The 14289-nt window shown below is 30.3% G+C and overlaps 1 protein-coding gene across 1 annotated transcript in view; it reads right to left on the bottom strand.

Annotated features, from left to right (window-relative positions):
• Positions 1-14289, bottom strand: part of LOC117170634 — a 429481-nt gene that overhangs the window by 194928 nt on the left and 220264 nt on the right. Inside the window, exon 2 of the mRNA XM_033357538.1 lies at positions 3077-3266. Coding sequence (XP_033213429.1) covers positions 3077-3266 — 190 coding nt within the window. The remainder of the gene's footprint in view (positions 1-3076; positions 3267-14289) is intronic.

Here is a 14289-nt window from a genome sequence, read left to right as displayed (position 1 = left end):
TATCTAGTCGGGAGTGGTGCTGACTGAAAACAGATGATTTGGAGCGATTCGCGCGCCATATGTTGGTCATTCTAAGGACTTATTGAACTACCCTCGTACATAGCCAAAGAGAAATATTACAATTTGTTTAAAGTAAAAATGAATGAGTGAATTAATAAAAAAAATTTAATACTCAAATACGCAATCAGCTTCACAATTTTATATTAACTGTCGCATTGAATTCAAGGGATACGATAATATAGTGCTGGGAAGGATTACGAGTATGCAATATTTAAACGCAAAGAAGATGGTTTCAGCAAAGGGTAATAAAAGCTGAGCATTGGATTCACTAAATTTCATTCTGAATAGCTTAAACCGATTCAGCCAGTGCTTTTATAGCCGTTTAAACCCTAGGCTCCTACCCAAGGCTCATTCTCTTTATTCGTGGTCTAAATGACTCTATTAACAACATTAAATTACATTTTCCAGGAGGGACATCTCCAAATAAAAAATTTGATTTTCGCTTATAAATCTTTCATTTCGCGGTAAATCTTAAGGTATTCCTTTTGCTTCAGCGGTATCTAGTTTATACGAAAATCAGCACCAACATAAAGAAAATAAATACTGTTACATTCTTGGATCATTCTGCTGTCGATCAAATCGATATCTTCAGATTTAGTGTGTCAGATTGTACAATGCGTATGCAAATATAAATGGTAGATGATTTAATTATATTTCAAGTTTTTAGAACTTGTTCAGTAAGAATAACATTAAAGATGATTTTGTTAAGAATGTGTACACTCAATGAGGGCACTATAAATATATATAATGCGTTTCTTTACTCTGAATATAATAATTAAGCGCATATAGTATATACTCATATATAACTACAAAAGTATTCCATTTTTTATGGAAACTTCTCTCAGAAATTCTATTTTCGAGACAGCTGATGAAGAACAAACATGTGTTTGTTAGAAAATCGACAATTATTAATTTGAACTATAAGAGAGTTTTCAATTTCAATGCAAAGAGAATTGTAAAGTTAGTGGTCATATTATAGTGCAGATGTCATGTGAAATGATCTTCTCTTTTAAATTTTGGTCCGCTAGCGACTTCATTGGCCAATGAAGACTATTCCCCAATTTGTGTCATATACCCCTTAATATATGCGCTTCAAAATACATATGGCATTTAATGCTGATTACGGATTACGGCCAACCTGTCTTTCTGTGTGATGTATGGCTTCGTGTGCCTCACACGACTCGTGATGTCATGTATATGTATGCGAAATGTAATTTAACCTTCTCAATATTCATTACCACATTTCGCCGAAATTAATTAAAATCATCGCCCAGTCGTCTTTGTTCGTTTGATTATTGACGAGATTCTTCTAGATAAATACGATTAAAATGATAATATGAACATTTTTTTCTTAGTAGTTTTCAAATATCACTCATACTAAAAAAATCTTTAAGTAAATGTTTCAAAAAGCTCAATGCTTAGAAAACATTGAACCTCATTTGCGGTGCGATGATCTGACTTTATAAACTGTAGATCATTTTTTTTCAAAAGCACCAGAAAATCTAACAAATTCTACGTAAAGAAATTGTTCAACTTTTTTCATTGCAATAGCTCCGACGGAAATGATTTTTTGGATTTGAAATTATAATAATTTTATGCATTGTGGCAACGTGAGAATAATTCACCCATTTTTTTATGAGTAAGGAAACTTTTCTTGGGCGGACTTTTAAAACTTCGGCCTATGACCAATTCTATTTTAAATCAGACAGGGAGGTCCAGCTTAGGGTGTCAGAATAATTTAGTATTTAGACACATATAATTCTATGTTGAAAATAACGAAGCGCATGTTTTACAGTTTGATCTTTTTTTTATTTGTTAATATAATTGAAAAATTACCTCGAATTTTATAAGATTCACAGAAATTGCTTTTCTTGATAAACCACGCCTTTATATTTAAAGAAAAAAAAAGATTTGAAAAATAAAATATTTGCATTTTTCTCGGAAATAAAGAAAGGTACAAAAAATTGTTTGAATGGAAGTTTACACATCTAGATATGTTCGACAAATAATACCTTTTGCTCTTTTGTGACATCTTGCATTCTTTACGAGAAAAAATGTTATCATCCTCAAAAATGATTAAGACGCCATAAAACTGATATGATGCCTTCATTATATAAATGTAAATTGTAAATCAAATACGACTACAAATGAAAAAGTGGGGCTTTGGGGCCGTTCATAAACCTCGTGACGTGCTGAGGGGGGGGGGGGGGGGGGGGGGGGGGGGCAATCACTTAGCACGTGCCATTGAGGCGGGGTTCAACGATTTGTCATGGAGTATCACAAGGGGGGCTGGGGGGCAATTTTTTCGAATAATTCGCGTCACGAGGTTTGTTAACTGCCCCTTTCTAGAAAATCTTTATTTTTTTCATCGAATTTTGCTAACATGGAAAACAAATTTTAGGAAAGCCCCACCTTTTTTATTTTTTACAATATTTAAAAAAATTATTGCTTATGTAAAAAGGCATCCAATCATTTTTAATGTGGACTTGGAACATATTTGAAGGTACAAAAAAGCCAGAGGTATTTTTCATAGAACTTTTCTAGATTTGTATAAACTTTTTCCTCAACACTTTTTGTACTTTTCGTTTCTTCCGCGAAAATTACCAAAATTTTATTTTTCAAAAATAATGTTGTTCAATTTAAAGCAGTGGTTTATTAAAAAATAAACTCCAGAGATATGAAGCACATATTACCATATACTTCTAGAAAGAGAATAAGTGGAGTTTTTTTTTAGGAAAATATAGTTTAAAGCAATTCAACAAAACAGGCGCGATGCTGTCATTTTTTTCAATTTCAAAATTTGTTGGCATCAATTATATTAGTCAAACTGTGAAATATAAGTATCTTCATTTTCACTTTCGAATGATATATCTAAATAAAAAATCCTTCTGTTACCATGAACTAGGCTTTCCTTAAAATTTGGCCTAATTTAACCTGGAATCAATACTATGTATTTTTATTGCAACTAATAATTAATTTTAATTGAAGATAAATGGACTCAAAGAAATTCACTTACCCCGGGTCCATATCCGGTTTAACGCGAGTGATACCGACATCATCGCTATAAACAAAAATTCTTGTGTTGCCGCGGTACCATTTGATGCTGTGGAGACCCACGCATTGTGGCAGTTTGAGAACGCATGGCAGCTGAACTTCCGTTCCTAGCTCTGCACTCTTCGTTACTGTTAGCCACGGTTCAGTGTTTCCTAGAACATAATAATAATTTTCTCGTTATTCTCATAGTATTGTTTTACCACACTATTAGTATATATGTACAATAATAAACCAGTGACATGCGCTAGAAACTTATGTGAGGAAATTTGAACGAGAGGGACAATGGTATTTGAATTCATTGTATTATCAAAAATTAGGATTTTCAAAATTATTATAGAATCAAAAATTATGATAAAAACATATCGGGAAGTGAAAATTCTCTTCAGAGAATAACGCAATTACTGAATCTCATTGTGTAAAACAATAGAAGTTGTGAAACTTTTTTTCATATTCTATAAGGATTTCGGACAGAGAATTTTAAACTGCAAAAAAAAGTTCTGAGAAAAATATTGATAATTATCTTTAGATGCTGCGCAATATATTGCACAGATTTTTATATAAAAAATTCTATTGGTAGAATATATTATAATATAGTGTTGTAATATAATAATACTAATATAATATATGATAATATTACTATATATTATATAATATTTTAATACTTTATTCTTAAATAACTGCATAATTGCTGCAATGGCCATTCTTTCTGAAAATGGAAGAATTTTAATGTATACCATTAGTTATACACTATCTTTCTAAACAGAATGTGAAATTCTAAACTAAATTAAATATTTAAATATTAAATTTAATATATTAAATATATTAAATAATTCCATATTTTGTTAAATCTGTTTCATTTTAGGTATTCGGAGTAGCAGATATAACATGAGGCACTATTTTGATAAAGCCATTTTGCACAGCAAATACTAATACTTGTGGTATGGTGTGCGCATATTTAGGACATTGTCAACAATAAAATTGGAAGTTTCCAAAAGTACGTCACATGCTATTACGCAACAATATCGTGACAGGTAATCCGTATCGAATTCCATTTCGGTATCAGTTTCGGGAAAGGCATTGAACCTGAACTTTACTACAGCATCGCGATCCACAGACTTCAACGAGCTTTTATATCGCACGCGTTCCGACAGATAAACAGAAATAGAAGAATTGAAATCGATCTGCGTTATTTTGTTCTGCGTTTGCGGAAAAACTGCGGCTGCAGGGATTTGGCATTTACAGACTTTCCATATTTTCAGTACAATTTAATCGACTTTGATACCTCCAAAAAATAAAAATTTCCATATCGATGAATGGAATAATTGCATTACATTGAACTAAAAAAATTAAATAAATAAGTAATAGATGACTTTTTTTAATAATTTAGTTAGTGTTTCAAAATATGAGAATTAATATTGTTATAAATGAGTTTTTATATTTTTCACGCATAATTTTTTTAGATTTTCCGTCAAATGGTTTGAAAGGCCTTTACAATCGGTTTAATCAATTATTACATAATATAGTAAAAACACTACTCCTGTTGTTGAAAAATAATTAATTCTTCAGAACCAGATTCTTTTTTTATAAACTCGGCGCATAGTAGGGTATTTTGGATTTGTTCGTGCAAATAATCGACGACTTGTCAATTTTCAACCGAATTGAATTTTTTTTTAATACTCGTGAATAAATTTACTGTCGGAGAGATACGCCACTATTACGGTTTGAAACTTCAGTACGTCAAAAAAACGTCGACCATCGTCGGCTGTCGTCGGCCGATTTTTAGGCTATTTAGATTTCAGTAAGATTTGGTAATTCGTACAAACAATGCTTCATGCTCATTGTTATTTATGTTTTCGACCATTACAAGTGCAAAACTTTCTATTCTCGTTCTATTGTCGCAATAAAACTTTTAAATAATAGTTAATGAACGTTCATAACGTTAATACTTTAATTTTCAAACTATTCAAGCGAAAAACATTTATTCTGAAGAAATTAACGAAAGAGTATTATACAAAATTTTAAATCTTTTTTTCTTACAGTTTTTATGTTTTTTTAATAAAATTATTATTTCAATAATTAAATACCGACCAAAATTTTTTTATCAATGTAATACGTTTCTCGGTTGAATAATTTGGAAATTAAAGTATTAACGTTATGAACGTTTATTGACTATTATTTAAAACCTTTATTGCAAAAATAGAACGAGAATAGAAAGGTTTGAACTTGTAATGGTTGAAAACATAAATAACAATGAGCATTAAGCATTGTTTGTACGAATTACCAAATATTACTGACATCTAAATAGCCTAAAAATCGGCGATCGGTAGGTAAGAAAATCAAAGTGCCGAATATTTATAAATATTATATTGTGAAAACTCTTATTAATAGTTTACAAAAATAAGGAATACCTTAAGACATTTAATGAATAATTATTATATTTGGATCAATCAAATTAAGCATCCGCTCAGGACGACGATTCCAAGCGAATGTGTCGTTTTCTCCACTTCACATGGAGACTTTTGTTTTCGATACTTCATGGGGTTCTAGGCGCCAAAGGGTCCTAGAGTAAACAATGACGTATGAGTCTCCAACGATAGCTTCTCCGTCGCATATTTCAGGGCCAACCTTCGGCCAAGATTCGAAAAATAGGTCTTTACACGAGTATTAAAAAAAAATTCAATTCGGTTGAAAATTGACGAGTCGTCGATTATTTACACGAACAAATCCAAAATACCCTACTGTGCGGCGTTTGAGTTCTGCATCAGGACATTTTTTTAAATATTAAAATTCAAATCTTCATTTAGGACATTTTAAAATCAGAATAGAAAACTAAGTCATTCTCTTGTGCAAAAATACACAAATATTACTTCTTTCATAATATTTATTTAGCAAAATGTAAATTTGATTTAAAAAATGACAGAAATTCTCATTGAAACTCTTAAAATTTGGCATTATTTATTAACGATTAATTACAATGATGAATGAACAATTTTTTATTTAAATTTTAATAAGTTCTATACATTTATACCTTTAATATTAAAAATAATAATGTGCTATTTTAAGATTCGTGACAGCAAACTACAGTCAAGGACAAGTAAAATATACCAAGAATCCTTATCTGGAATAATCATTGCAATAGAGAGAATGTTATGCTAAGAAACTTAAACCTATTAAGTAAATTGTTTGGTCAACCACATTTTTTTCACATTTATGATACTAAACTCACAAAAATATTTGTTTGGCTTATCAAAGATGTGGTTGCTATAGAAGCAACAGAACCAGTCAGTCGAGCCAAAACAATTTTTTGTTTTTTGAACATAGATTTTTTGTTTAACAAACCACATTTTTTTAAAGGAAAGAAAATTACTTCTCTGACGTAACAATCTAAAAATACAGTTTTGTTGAGGGAAATTTAGTCTTTTGTGGATAAAATACAATATCTTATTTATGTGAGAAATCTCTATAGTGAGAAATATTACTTAATTCAATAAAATAATTATCCTCGAATCAACTGTAACTTACTGTATCAAAGCAGTTTGCTTTCTTCGAGCTTTTTCTTTCAAAAATGTATATTTGTTTTTATTTTTCCAAACAAAATTAAGAAGCTCCGTTCTTAATCTAACATTCTAAGGTCAAACCTCGGGTCAAACAAAGGAAAATCAGTATCACCATTGTCATTTTTTATAGCAATCTATCTCTGAGCAAAAAACATTTTTCATTCACAAAATAGTGTTTTAATTTCCTTAAAGAATACCTGACACTAATCACACAAAGTAAAACTTGATTTCATTCAATCTTTGGTACAAGTAACAACTGGTACTCTGTATAATTTTTTGTTGATGTAAAGTAAATTGTGTTAATAATCACAAAAACTGCTTAGTAATCACAACGAAATATTTATAAACAAAAAAAAACTACTCAGAAAAATTATTTAGTAACCGTTCTTTTTTTGTTTCAGCGAATTCAATTAGAATCATATAGAGAAATAAAACATAAAATGAGGAAGAATCTTGAGTATTTTTCCCAAGCGAATATAATCTGCTTTTTCAGAAATTTCCCAACTAAATTGTAAATTATTTAATGAAGAACTATATTATTCTTCGCAAAAAAGTTCGGTGTTTGACCGTCTTTTATCGTACTTGATATCACTCCTGTTACTATCAAAGTTTCATCCTTTTCTTGCCGAAGTGTATTCAGCAGCTTTTGTAGTTAAAGTAGAGTTCAGCCTAGTATTATAAGCAAGGCCTTAATATCCTCGAGTGGAGAATACACGAAGCAAGCAAAATCCCAATTCAAATAATTGTTGGGTGCAAATAAGATTACTTGTTGATGCATGCGACGTCAGTGGCTCACGAAATGGTGTTCGAAAGTGAGATTGATTCAGGCACTAATTTCGCTTAAGTACTTCGCATCAACTGCGCGTACTTAGTCTTTCAAGTTCTACTATTGCAGAGCGAAATATCACTGATTCGCGGAAGGAAAAGTTGCAGAATTATGTATACGAGTGATTTAATTCTTCGCCTCTGGAGGGCAGGAAAAATAAGAGAAAAAGAAAAAAAAAGAAATGTCGCATCACCGGACGACTCGACAGAGTTTCCAACTCTATACAATGGTTCTTGCCTACGTACTTTCAGGCGACTTGCAAAGCAGTGTTCAAACAAAAAGTGACCGTCTCTTTCCGCGCCTCATGCCAGCGTAACGTCTCGCTCAAAAAGCACTCTTTCAGCGGAGAATCCTGAGGTGAATATAAATCTGGCTCAGCAGACAGCGGATACTCGTACTTCCATAAATAGATGAATCAAATTTGTTTCGCAGATTTCAGCATTTGTCTTAAGTTCGCTGATCTGTAATAGGCGGTACTTTGTAAATAGGCATTACCAAATATAATGAGATATGTAAATTTTAGTAATTAAAGATTAATTATTCCATTCTTTAATTCTTTTCGGGGAACTTTGTTCATTATTCGTAAAAAACTCTATCCACGAAAAGAAAATTACTCTACCATATATGCAATCCGTAAACTAAGTTACCCATTTCAGGATGAAGGGGAGGGGCCGTGCCAAAAATAGGGGGTGCGGGAGGCATTGGCAGTTACGTAACGAACTCAGAGATAATGTATAGTACCTTTTCTGATAATAAATTTCAACAATGTTTGCGAATTTTGCTAAAGATGAACCTACAAAGGAACAATTTAATAATAAATCATCGGCTTCAAAATCACCTTCATACATCAGACTTTATTCTCGTTTCTCTATTTCCTTTTTACCCGTTTTTGAATGATGCTTATTTTTCCGTTTTTTCAAGAAATTTCCCCTTCTCCCCATTTTGTTATCTTTTCGTTCAAATAAGAACTAGACTAACATAACATTTGGTTGGAAATTCGACTATAATATTTAGTTAAAAATTCAAGTAGTTGTTGCAAATTTGATTTATGTTTTGCTCGAAAATCAATGTTTTTGATTGAAAATTAAAAATATACCACTGTTGTTTGAAACATATCTTTTTTAGTAGGATATTTAACTATTTGGTTAAAAAACTAATCTTTTCGGGTAAAGATAGAACTGTTTAATTAAAAACTCGGGATTTTTTGCATTCTTTTTGAATTGCTTTTGTTTTGCTTGTTTTTTGTTAAAAATGTATCCTTTTTAAGTTCAAAATTGAAATATTTGGTACAAAATGTATTTATTTTGTTAGACATTTATCTATTTGGTTCAATTCAAATCTTTGACAATTAGTTTTTTAAACTGAAAATTTAACGGTTCCATTATTTTTTGAAAAGTTGTCTTTCTCATTTGATGATTTAACTATTTGATAGAAAATTTAATTTTCTATTAAATATTCATTTAATTTGGTTCAAAAGCCCACAGATTTATATCAATTTAATTCCTTAGTATTAAAAGTTAAATCATTTGTTGATAACTAGACTTTTGGTAGAAAGATAATTTCCTTGTTATAATATTCAATTGTATAGGCTAAAATTTTTTTTTTATTTTACAATGAAAAAGAAAAACAAAAAACCTATATCATGCTTACGCAAAGTCTAATTTCAAATTAACCTATTATAATTAATTATTGAAAGAAAGAAAAGTAAGAAATTAAGGAAAATCAGTGGATATTTATGGAGTATATAATACCTTCCTTGAGGCCTAAAAAAATTAAGAAACAATGCTATGTATGTTTTGTCGAAAAATCGCTCTTCTGGTAGGAAATTAATCTGTTTGGGTAAAAAATCAACTTGCTGGTTTTATATTCAACTATTTGATTAAGGATTTCACCGCTTGTTAAAAAATGATAATTTTCTTTTTAGTTGGTAGAAAATTAATCTTCTTGGATAAAAAATGATCTTTTAGGTTTCAAATTCAACTATTTGGTTAAATATTATTGACTTTCATCAAGGAGTTAACATTAAGGGATTTTTCTTAAATTTTTGGAGACCATTTATATGGTCATTTGAACAGAGTTAAGGGTTGAGAACAAAAACATTTAAAAAATTTTCACAATATAAATAAGAGCTACCCTAATTTCTTGTATTTGGGTGCTTAAGAAATTATGTGCTTTACAAAATCATCATTTCTCATCTATCTAAACATATTAAAAAAGGAGCTTCAAATGTTTGTTTCCTGCCACTTTGTGCAGATAATATTGTAATTGTTTGGCTAAAATGAATAACCTAAAAATAGAGCAACACAGTTTCAAGAGCACAGTTGATGTAGTGTTTAATGGATCCACTTGAAACGGAGATTACTAGAATTTAAATTGAAAGTATCAGTTACAAATTTACTCCGATATTAATTATAGCTGAAGCAATATTATGAAGAGCTTAATACGTACACCCTTTACAACCAATAAAGCATTTGATCCCAGAAATTATTACTACAAGCTGGGGTTTACTGCTGCATCGCCCCTGATGTCAGATCATGGATATAGTTTCGTGGAGTTCCGTTAGTTTTGGCTCTACATAATGATAGTTTCTGGTGTCAAATGTTAAATAGAATGAGTGTGCGTGCATATGCAATCCAATTACAGTGGATTATTGAACGTGGCTACAAGATAGAGAGTAGAGACTATTGCACCACCCAGTAAATCAGGGTAATCAGAGGCATCTGACAGTAGTTTGGTTGGTTAGACGAACGAATCGAGTTTCGGGTATACAACTTAATCTAAGTTAGGACCGTTTATGTGATCTGCTAGGATCCAATGGTCGAAGCCGCACGCAATCCTTCCAAGCACATAAGCCCACGCGAACAAACAAAATCCTTGATAATACGCCTACTTTGAAGGGATATCCTTCATAAATAAATTTAGACCACAAACAATTGCATTAACTTCTGATTTTGAATACATGATAATGTTCTCGAGAAGATAAATCTTCTGCATGATGAAATTGCACAGCATTTCTCGTAAAGTATTTTATAGGCGCATCGATTACAAGAAATAATATCAAGATAAAATTTTCTCCACCAAAAACTACATTGTGAAAAATAATGTTGGACATGTGCTAACCCTTAAAGGGCACACATTAAAATACACCTTCAGATATTTTAGGCAGAAACAAAATCATGAGTGATGTTGAAACAATACAAAATAGGAAAATATATATATATAATACCTAACTATTCGAAAAGAAAACTTGAAAAAATAAAATCGGAAAGCCCGTGGGATGTGAGACACCCAGCATTCTCTTTAAATTTAAAGGGATACTTTTGTGTAACACACAGATATTTTTTAAGGTAATTAATAAATAAGAAAATTCATTCATTTGTCAGTTATATTCGACTACAAATGTCATTAACGTTGTAAAATTGGATCAAGATAAAAAAAATTCTGCAAGATTCTTTAAAAAATTACCGAGAAAACCCGAAAACCCTAGTTTTTCTTGATTAACCTCAAAAATTCTGGCTGTATTAAAAAAATTGTAGAATGAAAGTTTTATATCTTTATGAAATGCACATTTCATGTCACATTCATTGTTTTTTATATAGACATTGACAAAATTCTATGAAAAACACAAATTCTCATTTTTGACCTTTCAAAACTGTAATTAAAAATTATCTGTTTTCTAGCCAAATTCTTACCAAAATTAATTTTAATATATTATAATTACAACTGTTGCCTGTTATATGAATCAAATTTGATTTTTTTTGTATTTTTCGTATAGCGTCGCACATTGTTGTATTTTATTTTAATTGTGATATTTCAGAATAAAGTGCATAAAAATTACGCAAAAAGTTAAATTTAACATAAAAAACTAAAAACTAATCTTAATTTTTTTAGAGATTATTGTAATTTAATGTTTTCTAGGATAAATGTAAAAAATTTCTTTTAATGGCAATAACTTTCACAGTTTAACATAAAATTAGCTCCTCAGAGTATATTAAATATGTTCTCATTCTAAGTCGAAAAATAGAAACCGTCCATGTTTAGAAAGAAAAATCTTACAAGTATAAGGAATGACGTTGACATTCTGCTTGTATGGAGATTGTGAAGAAAGTATTCTTGTCTCTCCGTAGCTCAGTTGGTAGAGCATCAGACCGTCAATCTGAAGGACCTGGGCTCATATCCCAGCGGAGCTAGAGAGCGTTTTTTTCACAATCTTAACAAATTAATCAATATCATACTAATATTGATTAGCACCAAGTAGGCAAACACAATTAACGTCTTAAATTATTATATGAAAATTAATGTTTATAATATATTGGATAATAAACAAAAACTACTAAATCAGGATTATTTAAAAAAAAATTAACGAAACACAGTTGATTCTTAGGTAAAATGGAAAAGAATAGCTTACAAAACTCTTCCTTTTGTTGACATATTTATATTTGACCTTACTTCATACTTTATAGGATTCATACTTTATAAGATCGCAAATGAATTTTCATTTATCTATTACTAACTTTAAATTTAAAATAAAAAATCAATACAAAATAATAAATTTGTAAGCATAACTTGTGTTTATAAAAATTACTAAGACCATATAAGGGACAATTACATTTAGAAGGTAAATAATTTGAGCGGATGATTTAGAAAATTTTCTGCAAGTATGTTCTCCAACTTGGTAACAAAATTATCTAAGTATTTGCTTAATTATTTAACCAAGTTCTCAAGGGATAAACAATGTAGTATGCGGTTTAAATAAAAAAAAAAATTTTAAGTTGAAATTAGTGTTACATTCGATCAATATTTGACGATAAACATACTAAACGAGAAAACATTTCGTTCACTTGTCAAAATTATCGTCTCAGCTGATCTCGTTTCCACGAAAGTATTTGTTCAATCGAGCGATTTCGAATACACTTAACACTTTTCAAGGAACTTGCTTTTTTTATTCTGCTGATGACTAATAAAAATAAATTTGTTTTTTTTTATTTATGTCGTGGTTTTTTCCAATATTTGACATTCAAAACATCAAAATTCAAAATAAGTAGATGATGACCATATTTACAGCTGCCATTATGAAATTGAATAATCTTTAAATCAGAATTTCTTCCATTTAACGCCCTGAATTTGAGCAATTTGATCAGTTTGAATTTCAAATATTCACAATTATAAATATTTAACTGTAAATCTTTTCAGATTTGGATTTTATCTATGTATACCATAATGTGAAGCAAAATAACATTTCAACGGTTTAATTTTCAACATTTTCAAGACTCCTATTTAAAAGCTATTTAGCTTAAATTCTTTCGCTATTCAAATTCTGAATTCTCTAAAGATAAAATTGTTCAATTTTGAACTGTTGCATTTTTGACGATTTAATTTTGTAATTATTTAAAAAACAATATTTTAATATGAAACAGTTTAACTGTGAAAGGTTGTTATAAGTTTGCGATTTATTTTGATGATTAACTACGATTAGTTTATGAAAGATAAAAGATAGAACATGAAAACTATTTATCCTTCGTCTTACAATTTTTTAATGGAATGGGGCATTCAAGTTTTAAAAACTTATAAAATTCGTGAAATCAAACCATATAATATAGCTACAAAACAAAGCGAGCAAGTTCACTAACTACTAAATAAGCACTTTTTATGTTCAACGGGAAATGTTTAAAAAGACGTGCGTAGTAGACCTCTACATAATCTGGATCAATGTTTGTCATCGCAATGCATCTGCGTCGATTGGTTATTTCGTCCCTTTCGGTACCAATCTTAAATTTCCATAGCCTACATAGTACCTATGAAACTGGCATGTGGCCAATTTTAGGGACTTTGAAATTTACCTACTTGTTCTATACGTAATACTGTATCTGCGCGCAAGAAACGCATTACCATGCTTGCGTTCGGATAGAATTACTTCGGGTAATGCATCGTCCTTACGAAAGCGTTCTTGCATGTTTTACTTTTATGACGAAGTTCTATTTCATTACTTTAAACTGCAATTTCGCCCGTCAAAAAGGCTTGAGTAAGAAGTACCTGGACTCATAACTAATAATTTGCTGGTGAGTGGAGAAAGTTTTCACTATATTGCTTTTTTTAGAAAATACTCTTCGTCCCTGGTAGAAATTTTCAAGAAATTGGGTGATATATATTTATGTTTTTTTTTAGATTTCTTACTATTTTCATGAAATTTTCAACATTATAAAATTATGATAATTGGTAAGTAAAGTCCCAGTCAAGTAGAAATTTATAATATGGAAATTATTGACTGAATCCATTTCAAATCAGGCAGATGCCACACTTGCAATCGCAGAATCTTCTGAGGATGAGATATGTTGTTTTTAAAATAAAAATTACAGTTCAAGAAAGGCATCTCAGCAGCTTCATATCGGCTAAACTATTTTTGATGCCAAGGGATTTTTTCTTTCTAAAATTATAAATTTTGAATTTTTCTTGTGAACGACCATGCCAGATATCAGAAAAGAGCAAAATACAAATTCTTAGGACGATTTTTTTAGGTGCTGAAAATATTTTTCTAAGATTTCTGTTTATCTTACGTTCCTTGTGAGAAAAATGAGAAAATACTATTTGATGGAAAAAAATTCTCCTGTCCACATATTTTGAAAGAATACGATACACGGTATCAAAATCAGGAAAGAATTCTCAGACAGTTCAAGTAGATCCAAAGTTAATTAAAGGATGGAGAAGTAGGGAGTGGGTGGGGAGGTAAATACGAAGTGAGAGGAGGGATAGTAGTTGAAAGGAGGAGGGTAAGTTAACAGATAGGAAGTAGAC

This window comes from Belonocnema kinseyi, chromosome 4, assembly GCF_010883055.1.
Source record: "Belonocnema kinseyi isolate 2016_QV_RU_SX_M_011 chromosome 4, B_treatae_v1, whole genome shotgun sequence".
In the NCBI taxonomy this organism is placed as follows: Eukaryota; Metazoa; Arthropoda; class Insecta; order Hymenoptera; family Cynipidae; genus Belonocnema; species Belonocnema kinseyi.
Note: the sequence above shows the minus strand (reverse complement) of the source record. Positions and strands in the feature narration are given on the sequence as shown.